Raw genomic sequence first — 12,980 nt, forward strand, 5'->3', positions numbered from 1 at the left:
GTGCACATGAAGGTGTGGGGGTTGTGTTGTGTGTGGGTGTGCACAAGCCTGTAAGGACATGAGAGTGCGTGTGCACAGGCCCCATGGGTCAGTGTGTGTGTGTGTGTGTCTCCTCTCTTACTGACAGTGTGTCTCATCCTCCTTCGTCCTTTCTCTCCCTGCTCCTCCTCCCTGCCCATCTGTCTCCCTTCATCACCCTGGACAAGCACCCACCCTTTGTCCCCACTTTCAGTCACCCAAACTCCCCCCAGTCCTGGTAGGGCCGGGGATGGAGATGGGTCAGGTCTTGATGGGTCAGGGTTGGGCTGTTGGCTGCTCCCACCCTCTCTGGGTAAACCCGGGGATGGGGAAAAAGAGAAAAAATGAGGAAACCCCATGGGTGGAGGTAAAAATAGTTCAATAGCAGGAGACAGACAGAGGAAAAATGCAAAGGCCATCACTAACCCCTGCCCGTGGGGAGATGGATGCCCAGCCAGTTCCTGACCAATCTGGCCAACACCCACCCCCAAACCCCCTCCTCTCCATTTTATTGTTGACCACGATCTGATACAGAGTTATGTCCAGCGCACACCTCTGATGACTCACCTTTGTGGATGGCTGCATGATGCCTCCAGCGGTGACATCTCTGCTGGAAGCTCTTCCCACAGTCTGAGCAGGCGTATAGTCTCTCTCCTGTGTAGATGAGTTGGTGCCTTGTTAGGTCTGACCTAAAGGAGAAGCATTTCCCACATGTGGTGCAGGAAAAGGGCTTCTCCTTGGTGTGTGTTCTCTGATGACGCCGGAGTGTCCCGCTCTCTCTGAAGCTCTTCCCACAATCCCGGCACTTGTAGGGCTTCTCTCCCGTGTGGATTCGTCGGTGACGGCTCAGGTTGCTCCCACAGGTGAAGACCTTCCCACAGTGCTCACACTTGTACTCCTTCTCTCTGGAGCTACTTGTTGGTTGTGCTGTGGCTTCTTGAGGGTCTTCACCACACGTCCCTTTGAAAGAGCATTTTCGGGGTCTTCTTTGTCTGTGGCTCCCTTGCGTATCATCTGGCTGCTGTTGGCCATCGTGCTCCACGTCCACCGTGGGGCTCTGGGGCTCCTCTTCGGGCCCTTGCAGCATCCCCCTCTGCTCTTCCCTGGGCTGGCACTGCTCCTCCTTCTGCTTGTCTGTCCCAGCCCCTGTGGGGAGACCAAAGGGGCTCAGTTGGGGGCTCTTAAGGCACATGAAGAGCAGCCACCTACTCCATGTCTCTGCCTGCTTGGCTCCCTCCCTTCCCTTCTCCTCCGCACACCCTGCCATGGCCTTCCTTGTTAGCACTGTGTTGTGCTTTGAGCTCCGAAAGCACCTGAACCCCACCCCGATCCTCCCTCCCTCCTTCCTCCTCAGGGGGAGGACTCCTCACACTCCTCCCCTGCTCTGGCGTGGCCTACCTCCCACGGGAGACAGTCCTCCACCAACTTCACCCCACGTGGGTCCCTCCCAGGGGCTCTGGGGGGGGATCTACTCCGCCGTGGGTCTCCATGGGTGCAGGGCAGTCTCTGCTCCGGCACATGTTCCCCTTACTGCTGTCCTTCCTCACCCTCGCTGTTTGCAGCCCACCCTCCTCTTCATCCTCTCTCCATGTTCCTCCTTTAAATACCTTATGTCAGGGGCCCAGCCACTGCCGCTAATTGGCTCGGCCTTGGCCAGGGGCGGGTCCCACTTGGAGCCGGGGGATCTTTGAGCATCTTCTCCCAGGAACCTCCCCTTTAGCCCCCTCCCCCCGCTCCCAAACCCTCCACACACAAACCAGCACAACAGGGTGCAGCCGGGTGGGCGCTGGCAAGGGGGGGCCAGGATACCGCCCCCCCCCCCCCCCCCCGGATTATCTGGGTGTGCACAGGTGTGGAAGGAGATGGGGGTGCGACCGCCCGCGTGCCCATGGTTCTGTCTGTGTGTGTCCCCTCTTCCTGCCCCTCGCCCTCCCCCTCCTTTGTCCTCCCCTTCCCCCATCCCTCCTCCTTCTTCACCCCAGTCCAGCGCCCGCCCTTGTTCCCCACATTCACACACACCCCCGCAAACCTCACCCCACCCCGCAGGACCAGGGATGTGATGTCTTCAGGAAATTCTCTGCTCTGCTCGTTCCGAACTCGGGAATAGACCAATGCCAGGGTCAGTCACTGCTTGAAGAGTGTTGGGACAAAGGAAGGGACCAGGGGATAAGGGGTGAGTCACCCCAGCTTTGCATAACCAAGGGATGTCTGGCTAACGACTCTGCCCTGGAGGGGGGAGAGAAGTGTGAGCAGAGGGGAACATCCTGCCCCAGAGGGCAGAGAGGCTGGAGGAGTCTCTGAGAAGCAGGATGAGATAGGGCCAGGAATAGCTCTTGGGTTGGGTTGGGTCATCTGCCTGCTTGTGTCCCCCCTCCCCATCTCTTGTGCATCCCCCAAATCTATTCACTCTTCAATGAACAGGACACAAATCTGAAACCCATTATGAGAAAAATCTATTTTATTTGATAGACACTTCAAAAAAATAAGAGGTGTTTCTTTGATTTCCTGTAAGGGACGTACACAGCCCCTGGATCTGTGTGTATCCATCTACATATGTATGCACCTACCTAACGACAGGAGCATCCCTCATGCTCCATTTTGATTGCAGGGTGCTGGATGGAGTTTTGCTTCCTCCAAAGAACCCAAGATATTTTTCTCTGGTTTACCACATCACCAACGTCTCCATCCTCAGGGTAAAATAGTCCCCGAAGAGCCATGGGTGAGAGCGGCTCATCCCTCCACCATCATCTTCCGGTATCGCTGTATCCCACCGGGAACCAAGAAACCCTCGGCCTTGTTGAGCGCCATCATTGAAGTTCATCCTCACAGTTTGGAATCAGGTAATAATTAACGGTACACACATTTAACGAAGTGAGAGATGAACAGGGAGAGATAAACATACTAAGAGCAAACAGAGTAAAATACAACACAGTGGTCACAGCTTGTACCACACAACCAACATCCCACCAAGACGTCGTACCAAGACTGTCCAGCAGTTTGCTCAACGCTGGGTCTTGTTAATGACCTCGCTGCCTAACGAGCCTTTACAATCCCTTTGGACTCATGGGAGCAGCCTGGTTTCCCAGGAAGGCAGCGTTTCTTAAACATCGCCTCTGCCCGGCCCCACGAGTCCTCAGGGAGATGCTGGGGCTCTTGGACATGATGGTCCCACGTGATGGGGTGAAGTAAAAGCCACGTTGTCCATGTACCCAAGGCACCTGCTGGTAAATCTCCTCCAAACTTCGATGTGCAGGCACTCAACATTTAAATCAGAGAGAGGCTCACAGAAACCCTCATCCCCACAAACATACCTTGCTGGGGCATTAGCACCCCCCAGACATCTCTGAATTTCCCCTCCAACAGCTCGTGGCTCATGGGATGAGACCAGAGGGCTGGAAGTCCCTACCCAGGGAGGTGACAGGCTTCTAATTCTGTGGCCCGTCACCCCCCAGAGAAGCTCCCTGGCCCATGGGCACCTCCTCCAAGTGGGGCCTATGATGGACAAGACACCTGGCACCCACGTTAAATGACTTCCCGCAGAACAGGCACGCGTGGGAGCTCTCCTGGGCGTGGATCCGCTGGTGAGTGTGAGGTGGGAGTTGGTCTGGAAGGTTTTCTGGCATTGCTGGCAGCGGTTCCACATCTCCCCGGTGTGGATCCGGTGCTGTAGGATGAGTGTTTGCTTCTGAGTAAAGGATTCCCCACAGTCAGAGCAGGAAGAAGGTTTCTCTCCAGTGTGGATCCTCCGATGCGTGGAAAGGCTCGAGCTGTGGCTGAAGCACTCCCCACACTCCAGGCACTTGTACGGTCTCTCTCACTTATGGACCCTGTGGAGGGAGATGAGGCTGGAGAAGTCCTTGAAGGTCTTCCCGCAATCTGGGCACTTGTAGGGTCATTCTCCCGTGTGATTTCTTTGATGACGTTTCATGCTGTTACTCCAGCGGAAGATCTTCCCGCAGTCTGCTCATTTATAGGTCCCCTAATTGGCACAGGCCACTGGCTTGCTTGTGGCTGCATGGGTGTTCTTCACGCCATCCCCTTGTCCCGTCGGTGTCTGCTCCTCCTTGCTCTCCAACTTCTCCTCCAGCACCGGGGGTGCTTGTCCTAGCTCCACCTGGGTGCTCTTGGTGGCTGCTGGAGAAAGACAAAGCCTTTGCCGGAACGGGACCTCAACAGCCAAGGATGGAGGGGAAATCCCAGTATCTGTTGGGGTAATGCAAGCTGGGAAGAATCCCCCCCCCCCCAGGAAGGGATTTGCAGTGGTGGAGGATGGGTGCAGAGAGGCCTCCCTGTCCACACACAAGCCTGGGAAATGTCCTTGGAGGCCATTTGCTGTCGCCAAAACTGCCTCAGAAACCCCCCTGCAGCAAGGAGGTTCTTCCAGGTCAGCTCCATTCCTCGGAGGTCTCCAGTCCAACCTCCTGCTCCCAGCTGGACCATCCCCACTGCTAGTTCAACCCAACCTGGGGACAGAGCAAATCCATCCCCAGGGCCATCTCCCAGCCCAGCACTGCTGCCACGCTGGGAGCAGGAGTCCCAGCACAGTCCCACCACGTGCTTCTCCAGGCCATCCCCACCCACAGCTCCACCAGGGCCTGGGACATCTCATGCTAAACAACCCCCCCAAGGCCTCACCATTGTGAAGTGCTTCTTGATGCCTCCAGAGTTGATTACTCTGGTGGAAGCTCTTCCCGCTGTACGAGCAGGGGTACGGTCTCTCTCCTGTGTGGATGCGTCAGTGGACAACAATGCTAGAGCTATAGGAGAAGCATTTCCCACACTTGGTGCAGAGAAATCGCTTCTCCTTGGTGTGTGTTCTCCGGTGACGCAAGAGGGTCCCACTCTCCATGAAGCCCCTCCCACACTACTGGCAGTACTATGGCTTCTCTCCCCTGTGAATCCATAGGTGACGGGTCAGGTTGCTCCCACGATTGAAGACCATCCCATATTCCTGACATTTGCACTCCTCTCTGGAGCTACTTGGTGGCTCGATTTTGTCTTCCTGAGGGTCTTCAGCACACGTCCCTTTGAAAGAGCTTTTCTGGGGTTCCCTTGGTCTGTGTCTCCCTTGCATATCATCTGGCTGCTGTTGGCCATCGTGCTCCACGTCCACCGTGGGGCTCTGGGGCTCCTCTTTGGGCTCTTGCAGCATCCCCCTCTGCTCTTCCCTGGGCTGGCACTGCTCCTCCTTCTGCTTGTCTGTCCCAGCCCCTGTGGGGAGACCAAAGGGGCTCAGCTGGGGACTCTTAAGGCACATGAAGAGCAGCCACCTACTCCAGCAGCTCCCACCCAGACCAGTACCACCCAGTACGGTGCTGCCAGCTGCTGGAGCCCTCTAGTGTTGGTGGATGTGTAAAGATACAGGGTGTGTATGGGTGGGTGTGTGTGTGTGGGTGTGTGTGTGTGTATGTGTATGCCCTCCTTCATCCTTCCTCTTCCTTCTACACCCCAACCTGTCCCTGTTCATCACTCTGGACCATCACCCACCATTTTCCCCAATTCACCCCGCTCAACACTCCCCTAACCAAGGGAGGGCCAGGAATGGAGACAGGTCAGGTCTGGGTGGGCAGAGTGGCCTGTTGGCTGCTCCCACCCACTTTGGGTGAACTTGGAAAGGAAGAAAAACAAAAAAAAAGAGGAAAGCAAGAAACCCCGTGGGTGGAGGTATATATAGTTCAACAGCAGGAGACAGACAGACAGGTAAATGCAAAAGCATTTTTCACCCCTCCCCATGGGGAGATCGATGCCCAGACAGTTCCTGACCAAAATCTGGCCAACCCCCACCCCCAAACCCCCTCCTCTTCATTTTATTGCCAAGCACGATGCCATATGGGGTGAAGACCTTACCAAAGACTCACCGTTGGGGATGGATAACTGATGTTTCCAGAGGTAGAGGTGATAACTCTGCTGGAAAGTCATCTCGCAGTGCAACAAGGCGAACAGTCTCTCCCACGTGTGAGTGCGTTTGTGTTTGATGAGGTGAGATCTAAAGTAAAAGTGTTTCCTGCATGTGGTGCAATGGAATCGCTTCTCCTTGGTGTGTATCTTCTGGTGCCACAGGAGGGTCCCTCTCTGCGTGAAGCTCTTCCCACAATCCCGGCACTTGTAGGGCTTCCCTCCTGTGTGGACCCGTCGGTGTTGGTTCAGCTTGCTCCTGTGGGTGAAGAACTTCCCACAGTCCTCACACAGGTACTCCTGCCTGGAGCTGCTCCGTGGTTGGGTTGCGGATTCTTCAATTTCTTCAGCACATGTTCCTTGGAAAGAGCATTTTTGGGGTTGTGTTGGTACTTCATCCTTCCTCTTCCTCCTCCATTCCTCTGCCTCCCCCTTCCCTCTACTTCCTCCATCCTGGACCAGCGACCCCCTTGGTACCCACTTTCATCCCCATCCCCCTGGTCAGGATCGGGCAGGTTGGGCTGTTGGCTGCTCCCACCCTCTGTGGGTGAAACCGGGAAGGGGAAAAGTGGAGGAAAAGCAAGAAAACCTCTACATGGACGTAAAAATAGTTGAATATAAGGAGACAGACAGAGGAAAAATGCAAAGGCCATCACTCACCCCTGCCCATGGAGAGATGGATACCCAGACAGTTCCTAACCAAAATCTGGTCAAAATCCACCCACAAACACCTTCCTCTCCATTTTATTGCTCAGCACCGCGTGATACTGAATTAAGTCCCCACCCAGCACTCACCATTCTGGAGGGCTTGCTGATGCCTCCAGAGATAGAGGTGATAACTCTGCTGGAAAGTCATCTCACAGTGCAACAAGGTGTAGAGTCTCTCCTCCATGTGGCTGCGTTGGTGTTTGACAAGGTCCGATCTAAAGCAGAAGTCCTTCCTGCACATGTTGCAGAGAAATCGCTTCTCCTTGGTGTGTGTCTTCTGGTGACAGAGGACGTTCCATCTCTGCGTGAAGCTTTTCCCGCAATACCAGCACTTGTAGGGCTTCCCTCCTGTGTGGATTCGTCGGTGACAATTCAGCTTGATGCTGCAAGCGAAGACCTTCCCACAGTGCTCACACTTGTACTCCTTCCCTCTGGAGCTACTTGGTGGTTGGGTTGTGTCTTCTTGAGGGTCTGGAGCACACGTCCCTTTGAAAGAGCATTTTCGGCGTCTCCTTGGTCTGTGGCTTCCTTGCGTATCATCTGGCTGCCGTTGGCCATCGTGCTCCACGTCCACCGTGGGGCTCTGGGGCTCCTCTTCGGGCCCTTGCAGCATCCCCCTCTGCTCTTCCCTGGGCTGGCACTGCTCCTCCTTCTGCTTGTCTGTCCCAGCCCCTGTGGGGAGACCAAACGGGCTCAGCTGGGGACTCTTAAGGGACATGAAGGGCAGCCACCTACTCCAGCAGCTCCCACCCAGACCAGTACCACCCAGTACGGTGCTTCCAGCTGCTGGAGCCATTCTAGCATCGGTGAGTGTGAAAAGGCACAGGAGGTGTGTGGGTGTGTGGGTGTGTGTGTGTTTGGGTGTGTCCCCTCTTGCTGATTGTCCTCATCCTCCTTCATCTTTCCTCTTCCTGATCCTCCTCCTCCTCCATCCCTCCCTCTTCTTCACCCTGGACCAGCACCCAACCTTGGTCCCAAATTCACAACTATCCAACACTCCCCTAACCCCAGGAGGGCTGGGGATGGAGATGGATCAGGTCAGGATGGGGCAGGGTTGGGTTGTTTGCTGCTCCCACCCGCTGGGGGTGAACTCGGGAAGGGGAAAAGAAGAAGAAAAACAAGAAATCCCGTGGGTGGAGGTAAAAATATTTCAATAGCTGGAGACATATAGAGTGGAAAAAAGGAAAGGCCATCACTCACCCCCACCCATGGAGAGAGTGATGCCCAGTCAGCTCCTTACAAATCTCGCCAAACCCCCACCCCCAAATCCCCTCCTCTCCATTTTATTGCTGAGCATGACCTGATGCAGGGTTATGCCCCAAGACCCCCCCTATGACTCACCAGTGTGGACGCCTAAATAATGCCTCCAGAGGTGACATCTCTGCCCGAAGCTCTTCCCGCAGTCTGAGCAGATATATGGTCTCTCTCCTGTGTGGGTGTGTCGGTGTCTGATGGCGTGTGAGCTAAAGGAGAAGCGTTTCCCACACACGGTGCAGAGAAAGGGCTTCTCCTTGGTGTGTGTTCTCCGGTGACGCTGGAGTTTCCAGTTATCCCTGCAGCTCTTTCCACAATCCTGGCACTTGTAAGCCTTTTCCTGTGTGTGGGTTTGCTGGTGACAGGTCAGGTTGCTCCTGCTGGGGAATACCCTCCCACAGTACTCACACATGTACTCCTCCTTCCCTCTAGAGCTACTCTGTGGTTGGGTTGCATTTTCTTGAGGGTCCTCAACATACATCCCATTGAAAGAGCACTTTAGGGGTGTTCTTGGTCCATGGATCCCTTGCGTATCATCTGGCTGCTGTTGGCCATCGTGCTCCACATCCACCGTGGGGCTCTGGGGCTCCTCTTCGGGCCCTTGCAGCATCCCCCTCTGCTCTTCCCTGGGCTGGCACTGCTCCTCCTTCTGCTTGTCTGTCCCAGCCCCTGTGGGGAGACCAAAGGGGCTCAGCTGGGGACTCTTAAGGCACATGAAGAGCAGCCACCTACTCCAGCAGCTCCCGCCCAGACCAGTACCACCCAGTACAGTGCTGCCAGCCCCTGGAGCCCTTGTAGTGTTGGTGGGTGTGTAAATGCACAGGGGCTCTGTGTGTGTGTGTGTGTGTGTGCACATGAAGGTGTGGGGGTTGTGTTGTGTGTGGGTGTGCACAAGCCTGTAAGGACATGAGAGTGCGTGTGCACAGGCCCCATGGGTCAGTGTGTGTCTGTGTGTCTCCTCTGTTACTGACAGTGTGTCTCATCCTCCTTCATCCTTTCTCTCCCTGCTCCTCCTCCCTGCCCATCTGTCTCCTTTCATCACCCTGGACAAGCACTCACACTTTGTGCCCACTTTCACTCACGCAAACTCCCCCCAGCCCCAAGGACACCTGAGCATGGTGATGGGTCAGATTGGGATAGTGCAGGGTTGGGCTGTTGGCTGCTCCCACCCACTCTGGGTGAACCCAGGAAGGGGAAAAGAAGGGGAAAAGTGAAAAAACCTGTTTGTGGAATTGAAAAATTGTTCAATAGCAGGAAAGGTGCAGAGGAAAATGTAACAGCCATCACTCACCCCCACCCATGGGGAGATGGATGCCCAGCCAGTTCCTGACCAAATCTGGCCAACACCCACCCCCAAACCCCCTCCTCTCCATTTTATTGTTGACCACAATCTGATACAGGGTTATGTCCAGCACAAGCCCTCGATGACTCACCTTTTTGGACAGATAAATGATGTTTCCAGAGGTGACAACTCCGCTGGAAGTTCTTTGAGCAGTCTGAGCAGGCGTATGGTCTCTCTCCTGTGTAGATGAGTTGGTGCCTGGTGAGGTCTGACCTAAAGGAGAAGTGTTTCTCACAGGTGGTGCAGGGAATGAGCTTCTCCTTGTTGTGTGTTCTCTGATGACGCCGGAGTGTCCCGCTCAGCGTGAAGCTCCTCCCACAGTCCCGGCACTTGTAGGGCTTCTCTCCTGTGTGGATTCGTCGGTGTTCGTTCAACTTGTTCCTGCGGGTGAAGACCTTCCCACAGTCCTCACACAGGTACTCCTTCTGCCTGGAGCTACTCCATGGTTGGGTTGGAGATTCTTCAATGTCTTCAGCACGTGTACCTTTGAAAGAGCATTTTTGGGGTTGTATTGGTACTTCATCCTTCCTCTTCCTCCTCCATTCCTCTGCCTCCCCCATGCCTCCACTTTCTTCATGCTGGACCAGTGACCACTCTTGGTCCCCACTTTCACCCCCATCCCCAAAACAAACCCCACCCCACTCAAGGGCCGGGGATGGAGATGGAGCAGGTCGGGATGGGGTAAGGTTGGGCTGTTGGCTGCTCCCACCCACTCTGGGTGAACCCGGGAAGGGGAAAAGAAGAGGAAAAGTGAGAAAACCTCGACAGGGAATTGAAAAATTGTTCAATAGCTGGAGACAGACAGGAAAAATGCAAAGGCCCTCACTCACTACCTCCCGTGGGGAGATGAATGCCCAGCCAGTTCCTGACCAAAATTTGGCCAAGTCCCACTCCCAAACCCCCTCCTCTCCATTTTATTGCTGAGCATGATGTGATATGGGGAGAAGACCTTACCAAAGACTCACCGTTGGGGATGGATAACTTATGCCTGCAGAGGTAGAGGTGATAACTCTGCTGGAAAGTCATCTTGCAGTGCAACAAGGAAGAGAGTCTCTCCACCGTGTGAGTGCGTTGGTGTTTGATGAGGTGAGATCTAAAGTCAAAGTGTTTCCCACACGTGTTGCAGAGAAATTTTTTCTCATTCGTGTGTCTCTTCTGGTGACACAGGAGGTTCCATCTCTTTCTGAAGTTCTTCCCGCAATCCTGGCAGTTGAAGGGCTTCTCTCCTGTGTGCATATATTGGTGTTGCTTCAATTTGCTCCTGCAAGTGAAGACTTTTCCACACACCTCACACTTGTAGTCGTTCCCTCTAGAGTTACTCCATGGTTGGGTTGCACCTTCTTGAGGGTCTTCACCACATTTCCCTTTGAAAGTGTGTTGTTGGGGTTCCCTTGGTGCATGGCTCCCTTGTGTATCATATGGCTGCCGTTGGCCATGGTGCTCCACATCCACCATGGGGCTCTGGGGCTCCTCTTCGGGCCCTTGCAGCATCCCCCTCTGCTCTTCCCTGGGCTGGCACTGCTCCTCCTTCTGCTTGTCTGTCCCAGCCCCTGTGGGGAGACCAAAGGGGCTCAGTTGGTGGCTTTTAAGGCACATGAAGAGCAGCCACCTACTCCATGTCTCTGCCTGCTCAGTTCCCTCCCTTCCCTTCTCCTCCTTGCTCTCCAATTTAAGCCCCCAAAACTCCCCCCACTCCCTAGAATGGCCATGGATGGAGATGGGTCAGGTTGGGATGGGGCAGCGTTGGGCTGTTGGCTGCTCCCACCCGCTCTGGGTAAACCCAGGAATGGGGAAAAAGAGAAAAAGAGAGGAAACCCATGGGTGGAGGTAAAAATAATTCAGTAGCAGGACACACAGAGGAAAAATGCAAAGGCAACCACTCACCGCACCCATGGGAAGATGGATGACCAGGCCATTCATTACAAATCTGGCTAAACCCCACCCCCAACCCGCCCCCTCTCCATTTTATGGCTGAGTACGAGCTGATACAGGCTTATGCCCCAAGACCCCTCTGACGACTCACCATTGTGGAGGGCTAAATGATGCTTCCAGAGGTGACATCTCTGCCCGAAGCTCTTCCCACAGTCTGAGCAAGTGTATGGTCTCTCTCTTGTGTGGGTGCGTTGGTGCCTGATGGCATTCGCACTAAGGGAGAAGACTTTCCCACATGTGGTGCAGAGAAAGGGCTTCTCCCTGGTGTGTGTTCTCTGGTGACGTAGGAGGCTCCCGCTCTCCGTGAAGCTCTTCCCACAATCCCAGCACTTGAAGGGCTTCTCTCCTGTGTGGATCCGTAAGTGACAGGTCAGATTGCTCCCACGATTGAAGACCTTCCCACAGAACTCACACTTGTACTCTGTCTCTTTGGAGATACTCTGTGGTTTGGTTGTGGCTTCTTGAGGGTTTTCACCACACGTCCCTTTGAAAGAGCTTTTTTGGGGTCTTCTTGGTGCGTGGCTCCCTTGCATATCATCTGGCTGCTGTTGGCCATTGTGCTCCACGTCCACCATGGGGCTCTGGGGCTCCTCTTCGGGCCCTTGCAGCATCCCCCTCTGCTCTTCCCTGGGCTGGCACTGCTCCTCCTTCTGCTTGTCTGTCCCAGCCCCTGTGGGGAGACCAAAGGGGCTCAGTTGGTGGCTCTTAAGGCACATGAAGAGCAGCCACCTACTCCAGCAGCTCCCACCCAGACTAGTACCACCCAGTACAGTGCTGCCAGCTGCTGGAGCCCTCTAGCATTAGTAGGTGTGTAGAGACACGGGGGCTGTGTGTTTCTGTCTGTCTGTCTCTCTGTCTATCTGTGTGTCCCCTCTTGCTGATAGTCCTCATCCTTCATCCTTCCTCTCCCTGCTACTCCTCCTCCCACATCCCTCCCCCTTCTTCACTACAGACCACTGCCCACACTTGTTCCCTTATTTCAGCCCCCATAACTCCCCCCACCCCCCTCTAGGGCCAGAAATGGAGATGGGCAGAACAGGATGGGGCAGGGTTGGTCTGCTGGTTGTGCCCACCCACTGTGGGTGAACCCAGGATCGGAAGAGAAGAGGAAAAGCCTGAAAACCCGTGGGTGGAGGTAAAAATAGTTCAAAAACAGGAGACAGACAGAGGAAAAATGCAAAGGCTACCACTCACCCCTGCCTATGGGGAGATGGATTCCCATCCAGTTCCTGACCAAAATCTGGCCATCCCCCACCCCCAAAGCCCTTCCTCTCCATTTTATTCCTGAGCACGACCTAATACAGGGTTATGTGCTAAGCCCCCCCTGAGGACTCACCATTGTGGACAGTTAAAAGATGCTTCAGGAGTTTAAATCTCTGCTGGAAGCCCGTTCCGCAATCTGAGCAGGTATACAGTTTCTCTCCTGTGTGGATGGCATTGTGGTTGATGAGGTTCCAGCTAGTGGAGAAGCGTTTCCCACACGTGGTGCAGACATAGGGCTTCTCCTTGGTGTGTGTTCTCTGGTGACGCAGGAGTTTCCAGCCATCCCTGCAGCTCTTTCCGCAATCAGGGCACTTGTAGGGATCCCTTCCCCTGTGGATCTGTTGGTGAAGGCTCAGGTTGCTCTCCCAGGGAAAGACCTTCCCACAGTCTTCACACTTGTACACCCCCTTCTCTCCGGAGCGACTCTGTACTAGGGTTGTGGCTTCTTCTGGGTCTTCAGCACCCATCCCATTGAAAGAGCGTTTTCGGGGTGTTCTTTTTCCGTGGCTCCCTTGCATATCATCTGGCTGCCGTTGGCCATTGTGCTCCATGTCCACCGTGGGGCTCT

The 12,980-nt window shown here is 54.8% G+C and overlaps 2 protein-coding genes across 2 annotated transcripts in view; both read right to left on the reverse strand.

The window, feature by feature from the left end:
* LOC141917336 (uncharacterized) overlaps positions 1-12,980 on the reverse strand; it is a 70,499-nt gene that overhangs the window by 25,062 nt on the left and 32,457 nt on the right. The gene's annotated exons all lie outside the window — the stretch shown is intronic.
* On the reverse strand, positions 8,931-12,963 carry LOC141917300 (uncharacterized). Its single transcript, XM_074810409.1, has 6 exons — positions 12,725-12,963; positions 12,486-12,607; positions 11,241-11,633; positions 10,276-10,581; positions 9,309-9,647; positions 8,931-9,049 (listed from the first exon to the last, which is right to left on the reverse strand). The coding sequence occupies exons 1-6, from the start codon at positions 12,961-12,963 to the stop codon at positions 8,931-8,933; spliced, it is 1,518 nt and encodes a 505-aa protein (XP_074666510.1).

Source organism: Strix aluco, chromosome 37 (genome assembly GCF_031877795.1).
Source record: "Strix aluco isolate bStrAlu1 chromosome 37, bStrAlu1.hap1, whole genome shotgun sequence".
Taxonomy (NCBI): domain Eukaryota; kingdom Metazoa; phylum Chordata; class Aves; order Strigiformes; family Strigidae; genus Strix; species Strix aluco.

Bases quoted from the DNA above. Each gene is read 5' to 3' on its own strand.
- LOC141917300 (XM_074810409.1), bottom strand. From the start codon at position 12,963: ATGGAGCACAATGGCCAACGGCAGCCAGATGATATGCAAGGGAGCCAC. The intron at 11,634-12,485 runs GTGAGTCCTCAG...GCTCTTTCAAAG, and splicing joins TCTTTTAACTGTCCACAATG to GGACGTGTGGTGAAAACCCT. The intron at 9,050-9,308 runs GTGAGTCATCGA...GGGTTCACCCAG, and splicing joins TCATTTATCTGTCCAAAAAG to AGTGGGTGGGAGCAGCCAAC.